This window comes from Chinchilla lanigera, unplaced genomic scaffold (assembly GCF_000276665.1).
Source record: "Chinchilla lanigera isolate Chin_1 unplaced genomic scaffold, ChiLan1.0 scaffold00039, whole genome shotgun sequence".
Classification (NCBI taxonomy): Eukaryota; Metazoa; Chordata; class Mammalia; order Rodentia; family Chinchillidae; genus Chinchilla; species Chinchilla lanigera.
This window is the reverse complement of record NW_004955440.1, coordinates 15,016,344-15,030,108: the sequence shown is the minus strand read 5'-3', so window position 1 is coordinate 15,030,108 and position 13,765 is coordinate 15,016,344. Positions and strand designations below refer to the sequence as shown.

Here is a 13,765-nt window from a genome sequence, read left to right as displayed (position 1 = left end):
GTAAAGAGAGAGAGGGAGATTCATTAATCTAGACAGCAGAAACAAAATCAGGAAAAAAAATTTACAGTCTGCTAATGGTTTTTTACCAGACAATTCGTCAATTACACAGTCAAAAGAAACCCTGGGGAATGAAAAGACACCAAAGATGCTATTAAAATGTTCCAAGTGAAAGCCACATATAATTAATCTCAAACAAGTGCACGCTATGAAACACAAATACTTTAAGGTGCTGAGTGAAAAGGGATATAAATCTACATCAGGCTTCAAAACCAGTCCTTCCCGGTGAGTCTAAGGTTGGGCCAAAGATAGGGAGATAATTTTGTCTGCCCTATGCTGGTTTTATGGGAAGCTAACCAACGGCAAGATGAGATGCTCCCAGTTTATCAGGAATGAGAAGAGACAAACACCATACAGCCCAATATCTGACATCAACATATGATTACCAAGAGACAGAACTGAATAAATGGAACAACCAAGCAAAACACAGAAGATGAATTCACTGACACAGAAGATGAAGAAAACAAAGGAAGAGTCTTGAAAATCACTGCCCAAGCTAAGTATCCATTATTGGAACCAAGCCCTTGCGAAGCAAGCAGCTTTCTCCTTCAGTGATCTTCTCGCAGGTTAGGGGTCCGCTGACTCTGTATGCAGAGGGCTGGAGAGTGACGCTTTCAGACTCTCACACCGCAGAGTCTTCGCTGCATCTACACAACCCCGATGTCGCTGTGGCTATAGCAGACACAGACATCACACACATGAGTAGCTGTGGCCGTGCGCTAATGAAACATTATTACAATGAGAAAGCGTGGGATAGTTTTGACTTTTGGGCCATAGTTTTCCAACCCATGTAACAGATGGGCCCACGTGGCCAGGATCGCGTCATCAGTGGGTTCTACAGCACAGCAAGCATTCTTTTTTTTTTGTACCAGAAATCAAACTCAGGAACTTGCGCTTGCCAGGCAGGTGCTTATGCCGCTGAGCTATATCTCCAACCCTGCAGCTAGCATTCTAATAGTGCATGGTTAGGAGGAGAAAACTAACACATCAGGACACATACAAGGGCACAGTGTTTAAAGGTCACCCCAAAATGTGAGGGCAAGAAATCAGGATTCTAGAAACAGAGAAGATATTCATTGAAAATTGTGTTACAAAGGAGAACAAGGAGGAGACCCTGAGTAGAGCATTTCCACGTGTGTTTAGAGAGGTTCTCTCGGTGGATTTGGCGTTGAGGGAGAAGGTGGCTGGAGGCCAGAGGCATCTCCTACCATTGTCTCAGACCTGGACTCTTTTCACCTTTAATCAGCACCCTGCTTTTGAGAGCACATCCTGTAATAAAGTCTTTCCCCCTTGATCAGGGAAGCTTCCCGATCTCTTCAGTTCACGAAGTTCCCATTTCAGTTCCCCCAAATTCTTTCCTAGGAAAGGAACACAACCGAGCCACTTTGGCATAGAATTTTATTCTTTAAGCCAGCATAGATCACCCCGGTATATGGAAATTCAAGTTCAGTGACACTGGTAGGTGGGTCTCGTTGCAGGCCTCTGTCAATCAAGAAACACACAGCATGCATTTACATTGTGTAATTGAAAAGCCTTATTCCCCCCACCCCACCTCACAACGGGCAAATGGAGTTCACCTAGTTCAATCCAACAGTTGGCTTTCTCACTGGCCACACTGTTGCTGGGTGCTGTGGTCTGGATCTGGAGTGGCCCCCAAAGGCTCGTGTGTTAAAGCCTGGTCCCCAGTATGGGTGCCACTGGGAGGAGGTAGAGCCTGAGGATGGTTTCAGGTAACTGGGGGTCCACTCTCAAAGGGGATTATGGGACTCTGGCCTCTTCTCTTTTTCTTCCATGTCACACCATGAGGAGGGTGGCTTTCTGCTTTGCCCCACACTCCCTACCGTGTGTGCTGCCTCACCACAGGCCCAAAGGCAACACCAGACCATGGACCAACACCTTCACAACCGTGAGCCACGATAAACCTTTTCACTCTATGGGTTGATAATCCCAGGCTGTGTAACATAGTGCAGACACTGCTCTTGCCACTGGGTAAGACTGCACAGAGACACTCAGAGCTAACCACAGAAACCTGACCGGGTAGCCTTTGATGGAGTCAGTGAGGCCAGGAAGTCTTTGCAGCTAAAGGCCTGGTCAGGCCAGGACCAGCCAGGCCATTGTCACCTGTCAACAATACTGGCAACATACTCACTGCAGAGCTGACAGGACGCAGCCCTCCTTGACCAGGGAGCATGGGGCTCAGTCCTTTCAGTCCCTACCAAGCCCCCATTCTCAGTGCTCTGATCTCATGCAAGAGCAATTTTGCAAAGCAAATCACGGGCTTCTGCTTTGGGGTCCAATGTTCCATCTTCACCAAGTACAAGACTGATCTTCACTCCAGTGCTCCTACAGTTTTTGCCTTGTGCTTTAGAGGGCTGGGCTCTCCCTCTCCTAAGAAAGGTGACATCATAGCCACAGAAGCATGAAGACCCAGGCAAGCACCGGCAGGGAGGGCATGGTGGCACTGCTGCCAGACGTCCTCTGCGCGTGCATCACCGCGAAGACTGCGTTCGTGTGGTTGGTGGGCAGTTCTACGTTGCAGATCATCCCTTCACAGCAAGACCTGCATTCCTATCAGAAAGAAAGCAGAAAGAAAGGGTGAAGGACAGGAAGAAGGAATGGCTAAAGCACAGAAAAGCAAATGAAAGACTGCTTCATCTCCATCTGAGGCAGTGCATTAGCGCAAACTAGCCAGTCACCAGGCCTTTGGGCCTTTCCCCTGCAGTGGATCTCAGGGTAAAATCACTTCACAGTCTTTCCTTCCTAACCACGCTTTATCTGCATCAGCCTCAAGCATAAGCAAGGCAGACAGGAAGAGCGGAAACTGAATAAGCCTGTTTGACTGAGTCACCAGATATTCCAGAGGTTTGTAAGGAAAAACACTGAAAATTGAAAGCTAAGAACCTTCTGAATTAGTCATTGATTTTCTCTCTCAGTGTTGCTTGTTAGGTAATAATAACGATTCTCTATTGCCTGTGTTCGCACCTGATTCCCATCATCACTGCTGCGACAGTTTGCTAATTACAACTGCTAAGGGGTAGAAAAAAGAAAAAAAAAAAAAAAGACCGAGTCTCTAACATCACATTTTCAGAGAATTTTCCAGGGGAATTAATCTCTTATCACAGTACCAATACACACCTGGAACAATCCTTGACCCGAAATGCCCAGCCATTCACAGAGGCTCCCAGGATGACTGCGCAGCACACAGCCGGCAACCCTCAGCATCTGCCGTCAGTGGTTCTCAGCCCTGGCTGCACGTCAGATTCACCTTTAGGAAATTTCTTCAAAGACCTGATGCCCAGGACCTCTCCCTGAGGTTGTTTCAGGGGCCTGCTGTGCTCACCCACCTTGCTACCCACACCGGGTAATGGTTTCCCAGTTGATCCTTCTGGTGCCAGAGCTAAGAACCACGGAGGTCAAGGCCATTTACTGTGCATACAGGCTAAATCAGATTCTAAAACTTCATGAAATTCATATGCTTTCAACTAATTATATTCTTGAACATTTGAGGATTCCAGGCACATAAAAGAGTAAAATATTCATTCAGAATGACAAAGAAAATTAAAGTTCAACTATATCCAAAATGTAGTTCATTGTACTAAACTGGGACTAATCTGTCAGACCCTCACTTCCTCCTCTGAGTGGGTGAGACCAGGTTTCCCTGGTAAAATGTGGCACTACTTCCCTCCTTCTACCTTCTAGCTTGCCTGTGCAGTGCTCCTGGTGACCTCCAGCCAGGGCTCGGTAGTGTTTATCATCCTCCAGTGGATGGTTTATCTTTAGCCACCAGAGCTGGATTCAGAACATTCACTGAGACTCTAGGCTCTAACTCTGGAATCTGGCCATTATCATTTATTTTAGTGATATTATTTCTTGTCAAAGAACAGAACGTCCTCAACTTCTTAGTCTCTATTGCGGCACTGTAGTGGTGCCTTTCCTCAAGGTACAAATATGCCCAACATTGTTTATCCACGATGCACAACTAATCATCCCCAGCATGTGATTTTAGACAGCAACTTTACCCAGGCCCATGCGCAACCATCTTTACCGTATGTTCAGAATCTTGGCTGTGGCGACACCCAACAAAATGACATTCACTCTGGGAGGCACACTTTTTGGTGATGGAGGTACTTCTGCCATGGCTGGTGAAGTGATGAACTGTCAAACAGTACTGTGTATCTAGGTTAAAAAAAAAAAAAAGCAGTTTAATTTCCCACATGCAAAACAGACCTCTCAACTGTCACACTGAGAAACAACTAAAGTTCAGGGGAACCTTAGCTTCCTTGTGAGAAATACAATAGCAATAGACCTTGGAGTGTCTAGGTCAGTGGTGGCGAGCTATGGCATGCTTGTTATTCTATTTTTCTTTTAAGACAAAAGATGTTAATGTGGAGTTGTTTGTTCTAAACTAAAACTTCAGTAATCAGGTTTAAGTGCAGTGTTGGCTCTTCGCAATAGGTGAGTTTTGGTTGCAGTTTGGCACTTGTCACTAAAAGGTTCGCCATCACTGCTCTACGTGAGATTTTTGGGAGACATCAGTTAGTGAAGTGTGTGTGTGTGTGTGTGTGTGTGTGTGTGTGTACTGAAAACGAAGATAAACAGGCAGCTATCCTTTAGCATCAACTAAAGTAGAGGACGAAGAAATGAGCAAAATTTTCATCAAAACCATGGGTCTCCTCATCGAACATGCAAGAGTTTATGTGACTGGCCTCCTGTCCCTCGAAGCGTAGGTTCTAGCACTCTACAATCAGAAGAAAATCGTGACTGAAAAGTTATTGAACAAGAGTACTTGCTGCTGCATCATCACACACTTGCATCTTACAGGCCAGGCAGCAAGCGGAGGTTAAAAGAAGTTGCTCCCAGTCACGCGTCATGACCATCCTCCTTTCTCACCTAATTCTGTTGACGTTCCAGTCCTTCCGACCTGCTGGACTTTTCTTCATCAATGCATTTCCAGTTTTCTTTGCTTTTTAAATTAACTCTTTGTTTCCCACCCACTTCCTGCTCTATATATGAGGTGTGATCGAAAATAGAGTGAATGTTCAAATCTTTAAATATTTATTATAGTAAAAGACACATTTCCATGAACCTCCTCAAAGCAGCTCAGGAAGTCCTCTTGTGAGTGCTGCAGGAGGTACGATCGAAAATATGGTGAACAGTGCTGTAAGGAGAAAAGGAAGCCAACAGAAGGACAGGTTCATGAAAACATCACAGAGAGGCCCGAATCCACTTACGGTCCAAATCTGGCCCCTTGCAGCTTCTGCCTCCTCCTCAAAGTCAAAATGACTATGAAGGTTAAATCTTTCGAATCTATTCTAGACACCAAGGCAACACAACCAAAGACGCTCACTGAAGAGGACTTCCAGAGCTGCTTCAGAAAGTGGCAAGAATGATGAAATAAATCTGCTCAAAGCAAGGGGAGTATTTTGAGCGAGGGATTAATGGCAATGTGTCCTTTACTGTAATGATTTTTAAAAATTTGAACATTAACTGTATGTTTCAATCACACAATGTCACTGTCATAGCTACATGAAGCTATCATTACACCTTTAACCATACGTATGCTATTACTTGAGGTTCTTCTAAGATTCAACATCCTAGGATATTCTGCTTCGGTTCTGTGTCTATAGCTATCCAAGGCCAATGAAATGCTTTTTAGTTTATTGATCAGGGCCCACAAAAGGAATGTCACTTGATTGAGGAAAACGAAGAAGTTGAACTGAAGTTGACAAGACCGGGCTTATAGAACCCCCTCTGTCACAGTGAGTCAGCCTTGTTAGATGCTTTGGGCTCACGGTTCTTTGGATGAAATAATGATAGTAAGTGTGTTTGCATCTCGATAGGGTTATGGTAAGCATTTCACAATGTACAGAAAAGCAAACACATACTGGGTCTGTGCCATCAGCCGGACACCCTTCTGACTCATGTTCCCTCATTTAATCCTCACCGTAAGCCTTAAGATAGCCCGCACTACCATCCTCACTTGCAGATAAAGAAGTTGAGGCATATTTCTAGCTCATGGCAACACAGGCAGAAAGGTCGTGTAGACAGGAGGTAGGGTTCTAACTGATACTTTCCTGGAGTATGTGCTCTTAATCAGAAATTATGCTGCCTCCCAGGGTACTTAATGTTAAACTAGACGGTGCTGCAAAATGTGCTACAAAATAGTGACCATTCAGAAGGAAAGGGAGCCACAGAATGTTTTGGGGAAGGCGTTTCAACTTATACTCCAAATAACCAAGCCTTGAAAACTGGTAGGTGCATGCATTCATTTGAAGATCACATACATGAAAGCAGCCACAACAACTCAGCACTAAACACTGTAAATAAAACAAGAAATATCATTCCTATCGTGTCCTGTTAGATAGACAGCTTCTTTTCACAGTGCCAACAGACCACGGGAGTGACGTTAGAAAGAGAAAAGGAAATCTGAGATGATGAAGAAGACAAAGAACAGCTTCGGGCCTGCTCACCCCCAGAAATGGTTGGCCACCACTCCCATAAATAATGACAAATTGAAATGTAGGAAATGCCACCCTCAGTAATCATTGCAGACTTCTGGTTTCTTTGGGACTTGACTGGCATATGGTCAAGAGTAAGCTGTCACACCATGCGGAAATGCAGGGTCACTGCGCCGATCTCTTTGAGAGTTGACTTCTCAGGGTGGACATGGCAGAGGCTATTCTTCCACTTTTTCTACCTCTGATACTGTCTCGTGGTGGAACGCTACAGCTTCCATCAAGACGTAACATTCAAACCCCAGAAATGGGCTTTGCATGTTCCTTGTGTGCTTGTTAAAGAGGATTTGGTTATGAATGACAAACTGGAGTATTAGGCACAGCCCTAGAAGGAAGAGAATTTCTGGTACAATTACAAAGATAAGGCTTACGATGTTGTGAGCCAGTGCTCCAGTTCACAGCTCTTTTAACCTTTCTACTCATGTTTTAGGGAGATTTGAAGTAAACTGTTAGAGAACAATACCCACCCTCTGAAATCAGTTAGGAACGAGAGGCAGTAACCACCCTTGAAAACTCTGAAATAGCTAAGATGAATTTCTGCGGAAATGTAGAAACAAACACACAAAATCACACAAGCACACACACCCACAGGTACATATACCATCTAAGGGCAATTACTCCATGGACACGCAAAAGAACCTCAAGAAACACAAATGGCAATCATTCTTAAAAAGAAAGAAAATAACCACGTAGATGGCATAAGCATGATGTGTTCATTTGTGGCATCAGCTTCTCGGGCCTCTCAGAAGTCTCCCATGTGTGATCCTCACTGGTCCCACAGATTCTCTATTTGGAACAGGTATGTATTTCACTGCTATGAATAACAGGGAATAAGTATAGAAATTTCCCAAGTTTCAAGGCGAGAGTAGATACAGACTAGTAATCTCTAATTCTGAGTCTGTTTTCCTGTTTGTTTTTCTTAGCTTTTTACATCCAAAAATCTAAAAAACAAAACAAAATAGTATACCCTAAATTCCGAACAGCCTGATCTCCTTAAAGCTCTAGATAGTTTTTGAACTCTGAATCTTACGTCACCACACTCTCTCTGTTTTGTTCCCAATTTTATGTATTTTTAACCATTCAATTTCTGCCTTTTCTGTTCCTACCAACTTGGTCCGAGTCCCCATCTTCTTCCTGAAGACGCCGATCGTCTCCACCCAGAGTCGCCTTCCACTCGCCCCCACCCACCCATTCTCCGCTCACAGCAGCCCGAGCAGTACTTAGAACACAGTTAGTATCACTGACTCCTTTGCTTAAAACTCCACTGCCCTTCCATCACATTTCCAGTGCAATCCGCTTTTCCTCAGGGAAAGAAGAACCTACCCCTCCCCGCGTGTGCTTCTCTTCCGGGCCCTTCGCCCACCCCCACTAGAACACAGGACCCCATCTTGTTCCTGATCACTGAAGAGACTGAGTCAGTCTTGCACCTTAAAGCTTTTACATTTGCTCTTCCCTTTTCCTGGCGTATTCTTCCTAGAGCGCTCTGCCTGGCTGGCATGTTTGGGTCACTCAAGCCTTAGTTCTAATGTACACCCAAAGACGTCCCTAACCATCTAGTCAAAGACCTCCATTCACTCTGTCAACAAATATTCATTAAATGCCTAACATGAACCAGTACTGGGTTAGTGAATTAAACAAACTAAAAAAACACTCAAATGTTCCTAAGTGGATGAACAATTCCCCAAGCACTAACATGGCTGAAGAGCACAGAATCTTCTTCAGCTTTAAGCCAGGAAGTAGGACTCCTCTAGGGTATCATCAAGCATTTCTGAAACTGTCAGAATGCTTTACTCAGCACTGCGGTCTATGTGTTCTCCTTAGTACATACCATCTAAGAAATTCTTCCTCAAGATACACAATCATGAACCGAGGCGACAGTACTAGTTTCCACGATCTCCCAGGAGAGTCTAAAGTCTCGCTAAGCCCTTAGAAGACATCTCTGACTCCCACAGAACACGATTCACCTGTGGGTTTGCTCCACAAGGCATCTCTGCTCCAGGCACATCAGAAGAGACCTACATGGCTATGAGATCATAAGGGGCATTCCAACGCGGCACACTTACTTTGTGGACACCACTTGTCTTCGGCCCATCGGTTGCAGTTATAGTTATCCCCCGCATTTTCACAGGTAAAACATTTGAAGCTGTTTGGAAATGGTGTGGCTTTGAAGAAAAAATGTGAAGTAAAATAGTAAGGTTAAAAAAGATTAACATTTCCAACAATAATATGACACAAAATTATAATTTCTGTTCTTAGGGAGCTGGATTTACCCCTTGGGCTTTAGGGCATTTTCTTGATTCCCTTTTTCTTTAGGTAGTTCTCTGAAATTCTAATACAGAGTGACAAAAACGATGCCACAAGTCACTCTGAAAAACCTATGATATTTTTCCACTATAATTTATATTCTGAGATAAGTGGGGCTTGAAGGAAGTAAGTGAAGGCGGTAGCCGACCCGGAAATGAGCTATCGTCCAGAGTAACCTGAGCGAGTGTGTTCTCCTTTTCACTAATCAGTGTGTGGTTTTTCAGCGGCGGTCCTCATGACGTACAGAGTACAGTGAGGCCAGAACAATACCTAGTAGGGTCCACTGCCCATCAAATCTCACCAGTTTTCATCTGAATACGTTCCCATTACCGCTATCTCTAACCTCAGACAAGTCATCTCATTTAATGCTTGTTAATGTATATCGGTTGTCCAAACATTAGGCTTTGATCAGGACTGTAGTATTTAAAATAAGGATGACAGTGATTCTTTATCCCTCACACTCAGGCCAAAGCATTATGGAAAGGAAAACTTCTGAATTGCTAACTGTCTGGATTGAGAGGGACTAGTTCTTTTGGTCTCTATGCCATTTTTATTTTTTGGTTTTTGCGTTTTTTAGCCTTGTATCTTGATATTTTAGCAGACAAGAAAATAAAAATAAAATAATTTGACATTTCTGCATAACCAGCCCAAAGGACTGTGTGTATAACTTTCGATTCTCTCAGTTCTGGAGAATATAATGGACAAAGATCAAGGTGAATGCCAAACCATCCCAGTAACATAAGCAGAAACTGGAGTGAAAATGAAGGAGCAGTGGATATTTCAGAGGCAAGGGCGGGTCTGTATGAGCGCTAAAACTAAGCAAGAGAGTACATCTAATGTTCAGAGGATGTGAAATTCAATGCTGCAAATATATTTGTTTGGCTTACGTATAAAAGTATATTAGGTAGGTAAATAAATAAATGACATCCATTTCTACCTATTAAATCTGTTCAGAATGAAAAAACTAATAATCAGTTCTGATGAATAAATGGCTAAAGTATAAACTGGTACAATGTTTTGATCTAGTAATTATAATTCCAGAAAGTCTATTCAAAGATTATTGCAAATCAAAGGGAAAAGCACATTTTCAATAAAAATTTCAATGAATTTAACATTTAACTTGCTTGTATTTTTTTTCTGGTATAAAATATGGGGATATGGTTAAATAAGCTACAGACCAGTCATATAATTGTTTTAAAGATTTAAAAGATATTAAAATATTTTCAAAGACATTAAAAAATATTCAAAGTATAGTACAAATGGTGAAAAACTAATATAAAACTAAGTTTGTGTGAGCCCACTAAATTATGTATTTAAATATACATACATAGAAAAAACACTGAAATACCCCCAAATTTAAAAGAGAGCTCCTTTGGATATTAGGATCATGAATAAATTTTACTTCTTTCTATATATTTCTCATTTCTTTGCAATTTTCTATAATGAATATATACTATATTTTTCTCTTTTAAAATGAATTGTTCAGGGCTGGGGATTTAGCTCAGCAGCACAGTGCCTGCCCGGCATGCGCAAGGTCGTGAGTTCAATTCCCGGTACCAGAAAAAAACAAAAAAAAAAAGAAAAAGAAAGAATTTTTCTCAACATAAATTTACTAGACTTCAAAAGTGGACCTAGAAAGGAGAAATTTTGTATGTATGTATATACAGGATAGTTAACATGGTTGTTCTTCTGTCTTCTATTTCTATGCTGCAAGAAACTGTCAATGAGTCTTTGGTTGACGAGTATTGCATGTCTATATCTGTTTTCATGAGAAGCCACTTTGAAGGTATCAATATGTAATACAACCACCATTGTTAATTCCCTACCACTTTGTTTGTAACTCTGTATTGTCTGTATTGTGCTTGTGATATGTTGTAAAATGTTGTATGTCTGTTAATGTTTCCCTCCTTTTATCTTTAAAATAAAAAAAAAGTGGACCTATATAGATAATTTAGGGTCCATAAAACTTGCCTGTCATGAGTTTCAGCTATTATGCAGTCATTAACAGTGTAAGGATATATAATAGACAATAGTTTGAGGTATATACAGTACACATATGATTATGTATACATGTATAGCATATATGTATATACACAGAGAGATATAACTGAGTGTCCTGAAAAATATAGAGAACACGAAGTAAAGAACAGTTATTACATGTAACTCTTCTAGGAGTAGAATAAAGACAGCTATTCTCACCCCTGGTTATGTGTCAACGGTAACAGGAGAGATTTTTAAAAATGAAAAAGAACATATTCCACATCTTCCCTCTTGATCATTGAATGTTTGGAGAAGTTGCTTGGAGATATGTCACTTAAAGACTTTCATCATAATTTTGATATTCTTCCAGGTATGGGAACTATGGTCATTTACGTATACAAAATCTATTACGTATAAAAAGTCTCTCCCTTAACAAAATATATCAGAAAAGTTTTTCTTGTCTGAAGAGAAAGGGCTTATGATATATATGTATATAGACACAGATATATACACATGTGTATAAAACATATTAACATATGTTATCCTAGAGATAATATACACCAATATTTGCTTATTTTTAAACTAGTAATGAAAAGGATGAACTTTATGCAACTTTTGCTAATTGGTGATCGTAATGAAAATCTACATCATCTGCCCTCCAAGCATCAGACATTCTAAGCTGCTTTCAGCACTGTTAACGTCCATGTGGAGGAGTGAGCACATCATTTATGCCGAAACTTCCTACAGCCAACATCTTCCAAGGAAGAGGTCGACGAAGACTGACTTGCCTCTGCCCAGGCATGATTAGGGTCAGCACTCAAAAGAGTTTTTAAAACAAGAAGCCCCTGAAGACCATAGCAGGAGGGCAGACCATAAAACTTCTGTCACCACACCCTTCCCCACTGAAGTGAGAAAGCTGCTGTTTTACTCTAGGTATAAGCCCGATATTCCAGAAAAAGACCACACTATGGTAGTTGGAAAGGGAGCATCAAATGCACACTCTTATACCTCCAGGATGTGAATCAGGATGGCAACCAGTACTTACGGTCAAGAGGAGGCCTCACATTGTAGAAGTTGATGTTCTTGGCAAATGCCTGATTCTCTGAGAAGATAAAGATCTGGAGGAGAGCCACCGCCAGAGCATGACAGAGTCGTAGCATTGTGATCTCATGGACTGGACAGGCCAAACTCATATGCCTAAGATGAAAAGATAGACTGGGTCAGCTTATTTCTGTTTTACATATCAATGGGAATGCTTTGTCTCTGTCTGAAAAGCTCAATTATTCATATTTTTATTTAACCTACTATTTGGGGCTGGTACGAAGTAAGCATCTTTTTGATCAGATGAAAGCAAATAATTATTACCTTCCACAGTAGCCAGGCCCCGGCACCAGCCAGCTGGGTTCCAACAGGACACTTCATGCTCTTGCACAGCAGCCCATACTGTCCCGGCTCCACCCCGCTCCACCAGTGCCTCAGGCTGCTGGCTGACTCTGCTAAATACCTGATATCTTACACAAGCCATATTCTAGGTGTGCTCTGCTGAAGTCCCTGGGTCACCTACCTGTCAAATCCTCTCCCTAAGCAAACAGTTATGCTTGAGAAACTTTCTAGCTCTTTCTCTACCTGAAAGAAACCATAAAAATGGGGACAGCGAAAAGGACAATGACGAAAAAGAGAGAGTCTGGGAAATAAAATATTTTCTAGATCCCAGAGCACACACACACAGAGAAATATGAGTCACTGTGAAATGCCAGCCCCACCTGCTTCTGGGTGAAGGGAGAAGCAGTCAAGAGATTCTACAGGAAACAGAACAAAAGTCTGAGATGCTAAAAAACATAATGCTAGTCCTGGCCCACAAGTACTACTCACTACTTTCATGGACCTTAAGCAGGCAGAGCGGAAACCCACTGAAGAACAAACGTGCATAAGCACTGGGTAAAAGAACATGACGTCTTAGGCCCATAACACCAATCTCCAGAAGCCAACCTGGTAGAAAGAAAATTTGGAATCACCACTGACTGGTTCTCTGTGACAAGGAAGAGGTGTGGGCAGCAGAAAAAGGTGTAACTTGTAGTCCAAAGACTTCGGTTCAGGCGTTGGCTCTGCTATTTATTAGCTACTTGACCCTGGGCAAGCTCTTTAAACTCTATTAACCTCAATTTTCTCATCTGTAAAGTGGCTTAATAATATCTGGGCTGCCTACACATATGGGTAATTGTAAACATCAAATACAGGCTCAGATAGGATCATATAAGATTGTATAAATAAAAGCACTTGTAATATGAGTTCTGTGAAAATACTGTAATAGTAGAAGTCAGTAATATTGGCTGAACTCATTTTCTTTTTGCTGAACCAACTGGTCTCAATGACTTAGGGAAATTTTTAAAGATGAAAGGTTTAATCTTTGTATGTGTACACATGAGTCCTCATATGAATGTTTTGTTTGAAGCCAGGTAACAATACATGTGGATACATTAATTCTGCACATGTGACCAATGATGCAAACCTAAGCAGACACAGATGAATAGTAAGTAAAATATAGCCACAGCCTCACACCATTCTTGCAGATGACAGCTCTGCCTTGCAGAGATAGAGCTGAGTCACTGTGGATGTGCTCAGTGTAAACAAAACAAAACAAAATAAAACACCTGTTGGGCAAATTTCAAATCAACACAACAGTGCTAAACTTTATACACTGAACTTTATATCAGTCCACATTTGGACCTAACTATATTTTAAAATACACAATCCTTTCTAGTTCATTTTAGATCCCAAAATTGACCTTTCACAAGTATTGAATTTCTAAATTTTACTCTTACGTTCTTTTGGAAGAAATAGACATTAACCAGCTATATTACCCCTGAACATTGGTTGGCTATATTTTTTTGTTTTGTTTTGTTTTGTTT

General features: G+C 41.7%; 1 protein-coding gene across 1 annotated transcript in view; it reads right to left on the bottom strand.

Annotated features, from left to right (window-relative positions):
• Positions 1–1,453: 1,453 nt before the first annotated feature.
• Lypd6b (LY6/PLAUR domain containing 6B) overlaps positions 1,454–13,765 on the bottom strand; it is a gene marked incomplete at its 5' end in the record, with an annotated part of 162,920 nt that continues 150,608 nt past the window's right edge. The window contains 4 exon segments of the mRNA XM_013517509.1: positions 1,454–2,625; positions 4,103–4,233; positions 8,636–8,734; positions 11,902–12,053. Coding sequence (XP_013372963.1) covers positions 2,461–2,625; positions 4,103–4,233; positions 8,636–8,734; positions 11,902–12,053 — 547 coding nt within the window. The 3' untranslated portion in view covers positions 1,454–2,460.